At 47.9% G+C, this 14,435-nt stretch overlaps 1 protein-coding gene across 1 annotated transcript in view; it reads left to right on the top strand.

Annotated features, from left to right (window-relative positions):
* The window catches only part of Zdhhc14 (zinc finger, DHHC-type containing 14), a gene marked incomplete at its 3' end in the record, with an annotated part of 186,229 nt that overhangs the window by 111,761 nt on the left and 60,033 nt on the right, over positions 1-14,435 (top strand). The window contains exon 2 of the mRNA XM_013026925.1: positions 11,458-11,618. Within this exon, the coding sequence (XP_012882379.1) occupies positions 11,458-11,618 (161 nt within the window). The remainder of the gene's footprint in view (positions 1-11,457; positions 11,619-14,435) is intronic.

The following is a 14,435-nucleotide window of genomic DNA, read 5'->3' as shown; positions in this document are numbered from 1 at the left end:
CCAGCAAGAAAGATAAAATCTCTTGTGTCTCTATGATAGGTCCGTGGTTTCCCTTACCTGCAATAACTAGTATTTTTCTAGGACAAGCAGAAGAGGACAAAAGCTAGGTACATAGGACCATATAAGCTGATGCTAAGTGAACCGAAGTGAATTCTTGTCCAGAAAATTACTAATTGAGCTGATGTCAATGGAGTTAGTTATCCTCTTAGGAATTGATTTTCTCCTCTGTTCAATAGTCTCTACAAAACCGGTGGCATTGGCTTTTGGTGGAGAATGTATACTGTTTATGAAACATCAGATATGAAACAATTTGAAATATAGGTGCTCCCCCAAAACCATATGACTTTTCTTCACTCCCTGCAATCTTCCTGTCTGGCTGTCTGTTGCTTTGACAAAACCACATCTGTGTGTCTGCACTGGGGACCTTCCCTCTGGACCACATCTGTTTGTCTGCATTGGGGACCCTCCCCCTGGACCACATCTGTATGTCTGTATCAGGGGACCCTCCCCCTAGACCACATCTGTGTGTCCGTATTGGGGGACCCTCCCCCTGGACCACATCTGTGTGTCCATATTGGGGGACCCTCCCCCTGGACCATATCTGTGTGTTCGTATTGGGGGACCCGACCCTCCCCCTGGACCACATCTGTGTGTCCGTATCGGGGGACCCTCCCCCTGGACCACATCTGTGTGTCCATATCGGGGGACCCTCCCCCTGGACCACATCTGTGTGTCCATATTGGGGGACCCTCCCCCTGGACCACATCTGTGTGTCCGTATCGGGGGACCCTCCCCCTGGACCACATCTGTGTGTCCATATCGGGGGACCCTCCCCCTGGACCACATCTGTGTGTCCGTATTGGGGGATCCTCCCCCTGGACCACATCTGTGTGTCCATATTGGGGGACCCTCCCCCTGGACCACATCTGTGTGTTCGTATTGGGGGACCCGACCCTCCCCCTGGACCACATCTGTGTGTCTGCATTGGGGGACCCTCCCCCTGGACCACATCTGTGTGTCCATATTGGGGGACCCTCCCCCTGGATCACATCTGTGTGTCTGCATTGGTGGACCCTCCCTCTGGATGTGTTTGTGCTGACCTTGTCATCTAATTGGGCTGGATAATTACATGGTGGTTCTCCTAACTGACTGCTCTGTGTTTTCATGCAAAGGCCTCTACCAAGGCTAGCTGCACAGGAGCCCAAGCAGTATTTCTGATGAGGGAAAATGACTCATGTATGTTAGTGAGTGCTCTGGTGAGTGCTGCCCTGTTAAGGAGAGGAAAAATGAATCCAAAGCTCGATGCACAAGCTGTGTCTGAGGAGCACCCACTTTCCCACCAACCACGTGCTTCTAAAGCTTGCTCTGAAAGAGTTAATGAGCTTGTTAAACTACTGACTTCTTGTGATTTTTATTTTTTTTTTGTGCCAATCTTAGGGCTTGAATTCAGGGTCTGGGCACCATCCCTGAGCTTTTCTGCTCAAGGCTAATGCTCTACCTTGAGCCACACCTCCATTTCCAGCTTTTGGGTGGTTTATTGGAATAAGAGTATCATAGACTTTCCTGCCTGGACTGGCTTTGAACCACAATCCTCAGATCTCAGCCTCCTGAGTAGCTAGGATTACAGGCATGAGCCACCGGCACCTGGCTTCCTTTGCTTTAATTCCTCTCCTTTTGTGAAATAGGACATCCCCTCTTATACAGACTTTTTATTCTCTGGCCAAAAGTGTCATGATTCCATTTTGTATAACTGTTATAGACTATTTTTCCAATTACAGTGTCTCTACTATTGAAACTACTGTTTTGTGAGTTGCTGAGCCTCCCAAACTCAAGCATCTCTGTTGATGTGATTGACATTTTCTAGTCTGTTTTTAGATGTCAGGGATGATGAATGTGTTATAAACCAGATTCCCAGTTCCTCATCCACCTCGAGGAAATGCTGTAAAGGAAAATCGACATGGTCATTCTTCTTCCTTTGTGAAAGGAGGCCAGGGCTCTTTTCTCCTCCACGTTGGGGTAAGGGGTTAAGCACAGCATCAAGGTGGGGAAATCCTTGCATGGAGGGACATCTGTGATAGAAAGCCAGTCACACTCAGCTTCTTTCTTCATTCAGCCCCAGGATGACCTTTGCTGAGCATGACCTTGCCCTTGACCTCCCCAGATGTCTCCCGTGGGATCTTCTAATTCCACTCAATCCAGTCAGTGTTGCCAAGTAACCTGCTATGTTACAGAAGTGTCTGAAGTGCTCTGTGCAGAATGACATGCCAATCTAGGCAGCCCTGCCCAGGGCACTCACAAGCCACTCGTCCAGTCAACCTAGAAGACCCAGGACAGCAACCATGACCTTGGCTCTGAAAACTGTGACCTTTCCTGTGTCCTTGTTCATGGCTGATCTAACTCATGCTTACCCTTGGGAGCTCCCTCCGGGGAGCCTCTGGGACTCTCCCCAGGCCCACTGAGCTGCTTCCCCACACCATTCCCGAGGCACACTCTGCAGGCTTCCGTCCTGTTCTGTTTATGATTAACTCATCTGGAGTGCTGTTGTCCTCAAAGAAGGTGCGCTGCCTGAGAGATGGAGGATTGTGTCTTGATCTCACTTTCCCAAACCTCGGCTCACATTATGTTGGCGTGTACTCAGTCAATAAATGTGTGGGAGGCCTGGATAAAGGAATGGGTGATACGCTATCATATCTTCTATCTAGAACATCCCCAGTACTTGCTCTCCCTCTCTGGAGAGACTTTTCCAAAACTCTTGTACACCTTTGCCCCAAAGGCCTTGAGTTCCTATAACTTTGTAATACTGAGCCCATTGTTCCAGAGCAGAAACTTCTAGACATTGAGAGGAGAATGATTTTGCAGTGTGGAGGCCCCAAGCAACCTGAACTAGCTCTCCAGGTTGGAGATCGGGGCAGAGCTCTTGGGCTGTGCAGGGCTTGTTCAGGGTTGAGGCGCTCCTGGGAAGGTCAGTGGAGAAGGGAGGGAGGAAGTGGACACGTGGAAGTTCTGTGCTCGGTACCAACAGCACGGCAGGCTCTGAGCCACATCTCAGCCCGCCGGGGAGCTCGGGGACAGAGGGGCTCAAGGATGCTCATTGTGCAGTCTGGAAACAACACAGAGCCATTGTCCCTCCCAAAAGCTTTCTTTGAACACATAATGAGTGGACTAATTTGTGTTGCGTTTGGAAATGTCCCAGTGTTGAACAATTCATTCTCCAACAGTGTGCTTTGGGGGAGACAGCATTCATTTGCGTTCAGCTCCATGAATGTGGCTGGTGTTTGGGAGATTTAATTTTGGTAGCTTTTCATCTCTTCTGCCCCTGGAGGCCTCCCTTCCCATCCTGCCATCGCTGAGCTCTGACCCAACACAAAAACATGAAAAGGAAATCCTCCATGAACCTGAGACTCTGGGTCTCCAGGGGTGTGTGGGAAGTTCAGGGGGCCTGGGACCAGTGTGTATGGTCCTGAACTTCCCTGTCTCCTCCTTGACTGCCCCTCCCTTCCTCCTTCCCTTTGTCTCTGTCTCCTTCCTTCTTCCCCTCCCTCCATCTTTCCCTCTCTCCCTGCCTCCCTCCCTACCTCTTTCTCCATGAAATATGGAAGCCAGGGTATAGTTTTAGCTCCCTTTAATAAGAAGAAATGTCCAGCTAAACACAGAAATCTATAAGGATGGCAAAAGAACCTTTTCTAGTCACATCCTGTAAGAAATTATATACAGACTAGAGCTGAGATGGAGGTAAGTTGAGGTTTTGTAAGATCATACTCCATATTCTGCAGTAGAGCGGGTCTGCCTAGGGTAGACTACCGCAGAGACCACGGGCTTCAGACCTCCCAGTGTGTGTGTGTTTTGTAGGGGGGTTGTTTTATTTGTGTATTTATTTTTACAGTACTGGGGTTTGAACTTAGGGCCACATGCTTGCTCGGCAGACATTCTACCGCGAAGCTATGCACCCCCCCCCAGCCCGCCCATAGCTCCTGAACCAACTCAATATGCATTGTTTTCAAATGTTTTTTTTAAGGAATAAAAAGTTTTTAAGAAGGCATATTTTAATATTTTAGCAGTCTTTCCTTTTTTTGGTTGAACAAGTACTTATGTAATTTATTGTTATCTTTTTTTCTCCTGCAGAAATGAGCAATGCCTTAGTTATGGGAATTGTAGATTTGAGAGAGCACATAGAAACAATATACCCTTATACCTTTAAGCAGAGATACATTCTTCTAGCTACAAATCTAAATATGTGTTTGAAACACAAATGGAATCATCTCCACTCTAGTTTGGATCCCATTTTTGAAGGATACCTTTCATTTTTGTCAACATTCACTGAAGGCCTACTATGTGCCAGACTGATTTCTGGGCCCTGGAGTTACAGCTGTGGAACAAGCAGATAATACACAAGTCAAAACACACAGGGTGGCAGGCAGGACCGAGCTCTAGAAGGTGGCAGACCACAGCAGTTGCTAGCTACTGTGGGTAGGGCTGTGATGTTGTGATTGTATGATTCCTACCATGGCTGAGATGACAGACACATTCCTCCACACTCAGACTTTTCCGTTGAGATGGGATCTTAAGAGCATTTTAGCCTACACTGGCTTCAAACTATGATTCTCTAGCTCTCTGACTCCTGAGTAGCTAAAATCACATATGTTCATATACTAAAAATATATCTTATTGGCATATTTTTCCTTAATGGTTCCTCTTAAAACTACCTTTAGATTTCAGGAGATACAGAATTCATTATAAACAGAGTTAAAATCCTGCTAGGATTTTTCTGTACAGAGTTGCCAAAGAGCAGAGTGCACAGCCTTTCAAACATAAGACATAGTTGAAGCAATTGAACCTTAGAATTCTGTCTAAATCACAGAAATTGCAAGGCTCTCCTTCAATCATTGTGTATGCAAGGTCTCCACCCCCCTCCTCCCCTCACCCCCCACCCCTCCTGCCACCCGCACACATGGTCAGCCTGCCCTAATATGGAGGGGTTGGATGGGGAAGACCATTGACTTTTCTGCCAATTCCTTATGTTTCCAAGATGTACTGAAAGCAAAATAATGATGATACTATGGTCTATTACTTTGTGGCCATTCGTGATTTGAAAACGACTAACCAATCATTTGAGCCAGGACTGTAGTGGGAAATCTGCGATGTCACCACGTCTAAGAAATTGTGTTAGGTTCTTAAACAGCCAGTTTGGGGAAGAAAAAAAAAATGTTGGCTTTCCTTCCTGTCATTCACATACTACCCAGAAGCCTCTGGATTCCTGGAATTTTAAATGAAAGTCAGAATCACTTGGCAAAAACACTGAAACACCACAATTTCCCCTAACAAGCCCTTGCCATTCTCAGTCCAGATGGAGAAATTGAGCTGTCTGCACACTATGATTTGAAGCCTATGTTTTTGAGCTACGGAGATCCAGGTTCTGGGCTATAAGTAGATTCATCTGGGTGGTCTGGGAGCCCTTGAGTCTGGAGTAATGACTGGCTCTGTCCTGGACTTGTAGAGACAGTATGGCCACCTGGTTAGCCTCCACAGCTCTCTGCTTCCCCGAACGTGTGAAGCCTGGGGCCCTGCTCCCACCCAGAGATCCGCGGGCAGAAGGCAAGAAGGTGCTAACTTTAAGTCTTCCTTGTGTAACTGACTGAAGATAACTTACCCTGACTTTATCTCTGCATCTTCAGGGGTGAACTCCACTCCTTGGTGACTTTCCTCTCTTTTGTAGTGACTTTCACTTTCCGCTTCCTTTAGCCTGACATTGGAAGCTCTCACAGAAGGAAATCAGAGCCTGGTTACAGGAGGCTGGTGCGATACAATGAGACAGAATCATTTGCAGAGTCGTTTATGTAGCCCACCCACGGATGTCTGGAGTTCTTCTCATGGGCTCTGAGCTCTTCCCATTTTATGTTCCTGAATTTTTATCTTTTACTCCCTGGGACAACTTATTTAAATCCTTTCCTTTGGTAAAAGCATCATGCTTAGGTGATTCTAGGATAGTAAATGCAATTAGTAAGATGGAGGCTTTCCCACAGGTGTCACAAGAGAATGTCACCCAGGAGATTTATGAAAACATCTACTTGATTTCCCTATTCCAGTGTTGAGTGGATATTATTTCTAAATCTACTTTCTCTCTGTTTGTCTCCCAGGAATATGTTTTATCTTTGCCAGAGAGCATTAGCTACATTTCTAAGTAGATGATTAAGCAGCAAATCACAGAATGAGTGGATGAGTGGTACTTATGTCCCTGCCTATAATTGAAAAAAATGCATTTGTTTTACAATGACTCATATGAAAAGGAAAAAAAGATGGGTTTTTTTTGGTTTTTGATTTTTGTTCCTTGTTTTTCTTACATCTCTTTGCAACCTCCATTTCCCATGAGGTTGCTTTGTTGTTATGTCATTGGCTGACAATTTTGTTCTCTACAATCATTTACCTCAACTACTTAGTACAGAAATGCTTTGTGATCAAGTATCTGAATTTTAAAATAATAACTTTGTAATTTCTGAAATATAGATGCTCTCTTGGAGTGCAAAAAGGCTACTTATTTCTGAAAAATAATAAATGCATAACTCATTTTTACTTCTAAAGGTTGTTCTTGCTAGGCACCAGTGGCTCACACCTGGATTCCTAGCAACTCAGGAAGCTGAGATCCTGATTACAGTTTGAGGCTAGCCTGAGTAGAAAAGTCTGCAAGACTCCATCTCCAGTTAACCAGCCAAAAGCTGGTCTAGGAGTGTGGCTCAAATGGTAAAGTGCCAGCCACGTGCAAACAAAGCTGAGCATACATAAGGCTCTGAGTTTAAAACCCCAGGGCTGAATAAAAAAGGAAGGTAATAGTCTCAGGTCTATGCTATTATAAACAGGACAAAATTTAAAAATATATAGGATATTTATTATTGGTTGGGATTTATGAACAGAAAATTTTGTGTCCATTTGCAAACCAAAAACTTAAAAGATGACTTAGATTGTTTTGATATGTAAAAAGAGTCTCTACTTCTTGTTCCAAAGGCCACGTGGTTATAATATCTCTGCTACATCTTGTTAACATTGTTTTGTTTTGTTTAAAGTAAAGTCAATCTTCTCCCAAAGACTGTTTGTGGAAAAAACAGAGACCTTGCTGCGCAATAATGAAATCCAGGTTTCCTATCTGAAATGGTTTGGAGATTAATTTAGTCTCAGGGTTTTTGTTGAAGGAATCAGATTTATGTCGAATACTAGCCAGGGAGCCAACTTCTAAATACAAATGTAGAATTAACGATGGTATTGGTTCTGAGGTGTCAGTGGCTGAGGGTAAAGTAATTTTATATACAGCTACATGTGTTGTTGTTGTGCCAAAACTGTGGCTTGAACTCAAGGCCTCATACTCTCCTTTAGCTCTTGTGCTCAAGGCTAGCGCTCTATCACTTGAGCCACAGCTCCACTTCCTGATTTGGGTGATTAATTGGAGATAAGGGTCTCAAACTTGGGCTGGCTTCCAACTGTGATCCTCAGATTTCAGCTTCCTAAGTTGCTAGGATGACAGGCATAATAGGCGTGAGCTACCAGCACCTGACCCATCTTCATATTTTTAACTGCCAAACACTCTGACTTTGTCATCTCAAATGCTATGACAGCCAGGAAACAGTTCCATCTTTCATGTATAAGCATCAAAACACACTAAAATTATTTTCCTAAAGATTTGATAAGATTTCTATTAGAATTTTCCTTGTAATCTCTTGACAATGCTACACTTGCTAGTTATTCCCTGGAATAGCCTTTCTTTACCTGAAGTCAGTGAGCTGCCAGTTTCTACGTGGATATTTCCTGTGTCTAGTCGGACAGCTGGCAGGACTGGACCCGGTTTGGGGGAGGGATACTTTGTGAAGGCATCTCAGCACTTCAGCATTTGTTTTGTCTGGTACTAAATTAGCTAATTCCCTGTGTGTTCTGGAAAGCCATATTTTCAGATTCTTACATTGTCCTCCTGTCGCTTTACAACTGAGCTTTATGAAGAAAAAGATGCTCGCCCACCGTATGTGTTCTGTGCTGTCCTGAGTTGTATGTAGGTCATGATTCTTGAGACAGAAATAGGACTCCATTTGGGGGTTGTGCCTTTGGCAGTTGTATCATCTTGTATGAAATCCAGGCTCTCGGGGGTGGCTTCCTCCTGGTCGCAGATGGCACGCAGAACTGGAGCTCCTGTCCACACTGCTGGGAAATGTGCGCGCGCGCCCTTCTCCAAGGGGTCTGAGCTGGGGTGGAGGTTTCCGTGCTGCTCACGGCTAATGTGCTGCGTGCCATGCGTTGCTCTGTGGGTCAGTGGAGACACTTAATCTGCCCCCTTCCTCCCGGAGGCCTTCGTGCACCATCACAGCTGTGGGCAGAGTCTGCTCGTTGCCTCGTCCTCACCAGAGGGACAGCAGACGCTTCCTGCCTCTTCTGCAGCAGCAGCTTGGCAGTTTTGTAGCACTGATCTCATTGTTTAGGAGCACAAATGACATTGGCATGAATTCTGCTCTGTTTAGTGTGTGTGCATGTGCTAGAACCAGGGCTTGAACTTGGGGCCTGGGTGCTAGGGCTCCAGCACGTGAGCCATACCTCTTACTTCTGGGGTTTGGGTGTTTAGTGGCAAGAAGAGTCTCCTGGGCTTTCCTGCCTGGGCTGGCTTCACACTGCAATCATCAGATCTCAGCCTCCTGAGTAGCTAGGCTGTGAGCCACTGCTGCCCAGATTCCCTCTGCTTTTTATACAGGAGATTGTCCAGGATCTCCAAGAGCACTCGGCCGAGTCTTTGGCCACACAGAGACCGGTGGATGAGGGGGACTGTCGTGAAGCTGCTAGCATTGGGCTGAGTAGCACCGAGGTGCAGTGCTGCATCCTCCAGCACTTTCGGAGGTCTGACCAGTGCTTAGAACGTGTGCCCAGGGCCCACCAGCATGGGAGGCACACCCTCCTCCTCTGGGCCCAGCACGCCACCCGGAGGGCAGCGCCTCAGCTTCTGAGTAAATGAAGCTACAGACCCCAGCAAGCTCAGAGAGGAGCGACATTCTAGACAGATCTAGGTTGCACTGTGGAAGTGGAGGGCTTGGCTGGCACTGTAGCACAGCACTCAGCACTCAGCTCCCTGCGGCTTCCTATGGTGTATGTGGGGGGTGGGGCGCATTGTGCTGGCACTGGCGCATCCAGAGAGAGAGGTCCCCCCTTCTGTGTAAAAGCCCAGATACCGCACAGAGCCTTCACACACGCAGGACCCGGATGGAGATGGGCAGGACCTGGGAAAGGCTCATGTGGCCATTGTGGTGGGGTCAGAAAGGGGGAAAACAGGACAGGGGAGGGAATGGGAGAGAGGTCAGGAAGGACGGGGTTGAGATGCCAGATAAGGAACTTGAAGAAGATCTGGCAGGCAAGGGGACATAGCTGGAGGCTCCGGAGCAGAGCTGTATGTGATTAGGCCAGGCAGCGGTGGCCGGAGACTGGCAGATGGAAGAGACGGGCAGGCGGTAGAGACTGGCAGGCAGGGATGGCACAGCTGGCACCGCTGTCCCTGCCGGAGCACAGGAGGAAGCAGCGCCTGGCAGGAGGGGACTGAGGACCCGCGAGGACGGAAGGCTGCCCCCTGTGGGAGGAGGGCGGAGTGCAGCTGGGCTGGTACTTAGTCTCCATTTTAAACATTTGGTAGACCCAAAGTGGGTAGCCGCTTTGTTCCAGAACTATTGGAACGAGTTGCTTTCCTGCCTCCCTTTCTTTGCTCTCTGCCTTCTTCAGCTATGGACGGGCTGTGAACAGCAGCGAGGGATGTTCAAGCGCTTCGCTTGGCGTCCTGCTAAGGCTGCACGCTGCTGGCCCAGACCTGTCATCCTAGGTAGACAGAAGGTGCAGGGCAGGAGGATTCTAGTTCAAGGCCAGCCTGGCTGAAAAGTTGGTGCGCTCTCATCTTGACCAATAACTTGCGGCAGTGGTTCACTTCCAGCTACGACAGGAAGTATAAATAGAAGGATCGAGGCCTGGACCAGTTTTAGCGGGGGGGGGGGGGGAGGAGATCCTGTCTCCTAAATAATCAGACAAAAGGGCTGGTATATGACCCAAGCAATAGAGTACCTGTCTAGCAAGTACTGAGTTCAAATCCTAGTACTGTTAAAGAACAACAACAACAAAATCAGTCCTTAGGTTTCCATTGTTATCTGGGATCATTAAACCTTAATTAACTGAAACGTTGGCTATTTGGAGTGGCGGAAGCACTGCCTGTTGCCTTCATATTATGATAGCAGAGCCACTAGACCTGCCTGAGCGTTCCCAGAGGATGGGCGGGAGCAGGAGGAGATTCACCAGGAAGCCAGAAAAGGCTCCCGCCACACCACCACTGCACCAAGCCGGGCAGCGGCTGCACAGCGAGGGAAGCCCTGGCAGGTCCTCTCTGCTCCTTCTCCTCCTTTCCTGGGACAGGTGTGAAGAAGTGTATGCATGCTCAGACCCCAGCAAGGGGAAGGGACATCCTCCTAGGGGAGGGGGAGGTGACGAGAGGCCTCCAGAGCATCGGCCCAGCCATTGGTAGAGTAGCCATAGAGACCATGATCAGCATAGGGGTCGAGCTAAGTCATTACTGTGATTAGCTCGAAGGATGCCACTCTGCAAGTTATATTCTAGACCAACAGCAAAAAAAAAAAAATATACACAAACCTAAGATCTACTCTGTCACCAACACAAGAGCTAGACTCCTATAATCCCAGCTCTGTGGGAGGCTGAAGCCGGAGGATCACTGAAACCCAGGACCAGAAGACTAGCCTCGGCCACAGAGCATTCCCATCTCTTAAAAACAAAACAAGAGCTGAACCAGTTCCATCAGTTACTAGCTCAATTACTTTCTAGAAAAAAACAAACCATGAGATTATTCTAGTCTAGCTGCTGAAATCTCTTTCAACCTCTCCCCAAACTCGGTTGCGAGTTCATTTCCACAGCTCCTGAAACTCTTGGCGAGATTACCCACAAAATATTGAGAAATCATTCCTCTCCTTGTGCCAGTGAATTCATTCATCCTCAGGGTTTCGTGCTGGTAGAAGGCTGCCTGAGTGGTTGGGTCAGGGTAGGAGAAAAGCTGTTCGTTGGTGTCTTGTTCTAGTATGTGATTCCAGGGATAGATGGGGGCAGCCAGATGGGTGACATTTACAGTGCAAAGGGCATGTGCATATTTACACCAGCTGTGTACATCCTCGATCGATTGTGCAAGCAGGACTCTTCATTCTTCCGCCTGCATCTCCTATGGGAAGAGTATGGGCCGCCAGGACTGGGGGCTGCCAAGGCTGGGCACAGAGAGCTCTATTGTCTGAGAGAGAAGTATGGACCCCCCCACTAGAAATTCCCAATACTCAGGGGTTTGCATAGGAAATCAGCCTCCAAATCAGCTTGCTGAAAGATCCAGCCCGCTTTGGTGGATCCTGACACTACCTTCCCTTTCTTTCTCCCCGCTCTCCCTGCCTGCCCACCTGTTGGCAGCTGCCCGTACCTCGCGGTGAAGATCACCCCTGCCATCCCTGTGGTCGGTGGTATCCTGTTCTTCTTCGTGATGGGGACCCTGCTGCGTACCAGCTTCAGTGACCCCGGAGTCCTCCCGCGCGCCACGCCGGATGAAGCCGCAGACCTGGAAAGACAAATAGGTAACACTGAGGGTGTGCCCTCCGCCTGTGGTCCCCTCCCACCTGTACCGGCCCCCGTGTGGGGACAGGGCAGGCTGAGGTGCTGGGAGGGCGCTGGCTGGAATGAAGAGTTGAGTGTCCAGGAAGGAAGAAGGTGGTGGCCGAGGGAAGGCTGGAGAGAGACTGGCACTTCTTGTGCCATGCCAAGCAGAGCCTGACAGTGAGCAGAGTTTCCAGACACTTCTTGGAAACCCAGGCGTCTAGTTCTTCCCTCTGAGGCGTCCCAGTGGTGATGGGTCTGAGCCGCTGGTGTTCTCATTCCCTCCTTCAGCCTGCAGAGCCTAATTTGTGTCTGTAATGCAGAAAAGTAGACTGAGCAAGTGGCTCACGCCTGTAATCCTAGCTCCACAGGAGGCCGAGAGCTGAGAATCCCAATTTGAAGTCAGCCTGGGCAGAAAAAGTCCTGAGATTCTTCTCTCTTAATTAACCACCAAAAAAGTGGGGAGCAGAAGTGTGGTTCAAGTAAGAGAGAACTAGCCTTGAGCAGAAAAGCTAAGGGAGAGCTGAGACGCTGAGTTCAAGCCCCAGTGCTACCACCAGAAAAAATAAAAACAAAGACTCGAGGAGATTACACCTATACTGCTATCTTGCTGATCCAACCAGGGCCCCAGAATTCCTGTATTTAGTCAGAACAACAATACACACCTGCGATGTGTATTGACACACTTGGCATTGTTTTCTCTGACAAATGGAAGCCTTGGGCTAGAGGAGTTCACGACAAATCTATCTTGAAGATATTGAATCTGATTCTAAGTTCTCACCCAACAAACTTGTTTTAATTAAAAAGAGAGTTTTGTTTGTTTGGTTTGGTTTCGTGCTGTTAAAAATGTGCCCTGGTCACTGTCTGGCTTTGCTGTGAGTTCAGTAAGAATGCCAGAGGGGTTGTCGGGGTCTACTGTAAAAATCTCTCTGAAGATGCATTCCTTCCATCCCACCATCCACTCTTCACAGAGATTAATTGTAGATAAGTCCTATGGACTTTCCTTCCCTGGCTGGCTTTGAACCACAGTCCTCAGCCTCCTGATTAGCTAGGATTAGAGGCATAAGCCACTGGCACCTGGCAATGTTTTTAAGTTCTCTTGTTTTCCCACTCAAATTGGCTCTTCAACATCCATGGACATAGATCTTATAAGAAGCTACCTGAAGTATGACAGCCTTGACTGGCAGAGCTGAAGCGATGTCTTTGGGGACACTAACTCCCCAAGGTGGACGGTGGGGGTGGGATGTGGACATGTGATCCTCATGGCTGCTCTAATTCTCCCTGAGAAATCCTCGCGTCTCTGCTTGGAAAATAATAACATGTTTCAATGGAATCTTGGCATGTTTATTTTGTGCAATGTAATAGAAAAGGAAAAGGAAAGATGAGCTTTGGAAACTTCTTATTATTAGGTTTATTAATTCTAATTATCCATTTTAGACCTCTTGCCTATAAAAGCCTATGATAGCCACTTGGAGTGGTTGGTTTATGGCTGAAGATGTGCACAGGCCCTCTGGTTTAGGGCTTCTGTGGAGAAGTAGCCAGTGAAGAAGAGGGCTCTGGGTTTCTGAGACTGTTCCAGGACTCTTGAAATGCCATGCACTTCTTTCTTCCGAAAGAATGTTCCCAGTAATGTAGGTTACAGCTAAACGGGGAGACAGCAGGTATCCAGGGAAGTCCGTGCACATTGGGGTCAACAGAGGTCTCCTTGGAAATTTGGCCATTTCAAAACTCAACATCTTCACTTCCCCCAAAGAGAGTCACACAGTGAGAAACTGATAACGGAGTTAGAGAAAAAATAGAATGAGAAACCTACTGTACTGGAAATCTCAGGCCCAGAGCATTGGTTTCAGTGAGGCTAGACCTTCTTAGGAATGAAAAGAGCAAAGCTGCAGGTCTGCCTCTGCTCTCCATTTCATAGTCCCCGGCCTCATCTCCACCCACCTCTCACCATCCCGAGGCTCTCAAGGGGAGGGGACCAATGTCATTTGGTGCAAGTAAGAGAGCAAAACATTGAATGAACGTAGAGTCCATGGAAGGAAGCCTGGTGGGCTTCCTGGGTTGGGGGGGTGCATAGCTCAGGGGTAGTATAGGAGTATATAGTACCTAGTATTTGAGGCTCTGAGTTTGGTCCCCAGTCCTCAGAGTTAATAAAATCCACCAGTGTCATGGCAGAATGTCAGGGATGGATGCCTCTTCTCTGCGCCTTCTGTGCTTAGGCAGAATACCACTGTCCCTAGACAGAGTGTATTCGTGCGTGTGTAGCCCTCCTCGCCCTCCTGCCCTCTGCCTCCTTTGATCCTCCTCCTCTTCCTCCCCCTCCTCCTCTTCCCCTTCTTCCCCCACTTCCCCTTCCTCCTCTTCCTCCTTCTCTTCTCCTTCCTTCTCCTCTTCTTCTTCCTACTACTGTAATGACCTCAGAGTCAAGAAAATCCACAGAGACACTGACAAAGGTGACAAAGGAATTTTATTTAGCTGGCCAGCGACTGCCTTGTCCTGAGCTAAGGTCAGAGCTAAGAACAGCAGTGACCTCCACTGGGGCAGGGTTTATAAAGGTCAGAACCACACCCAGGTGGTGGTTTAGCAAGCAAGCAAGCTGATTTACTGAAGCTCAAAAATCATTAGGGGTGGGGATATTCTCCAGCTGCTGGAAAGGTGGTCAAGACCAGGCATACGGTATGCTGCAGACAGAGCTGGGGGCTAGAAATTCAAGACTGAGGGAAGGAGCTAACAAGAAATGGAAAACTGGTTCTTACCCTTCTCCTCCTCCTCTTCCTCCCCCTTTTCTTCTTCCTCTTCTC

The sequence above is a fragment of the Dipodomys ordii genome, unplaced genomic scaffold, assembly GCF_000151885.1.
Source record: "Dipodomys ordii isolate 6190 unplaced genomic scaffold, Dord_2.0 Scaffold98, whole genome shotgun sequence".
Taxonomy (NCBI): domain Eukaryota; kingdom Metazoa; phylum Chordata; class Mammalia; order Rodentia; family Heteromyidae; genus Dipodomys; species Dipodomys ordii.
The sequence above is the reverse complement of the archived record's forward strand: the minus strand, read 5'-3'. Positions and strand labels throughout refer to the sequence as shown.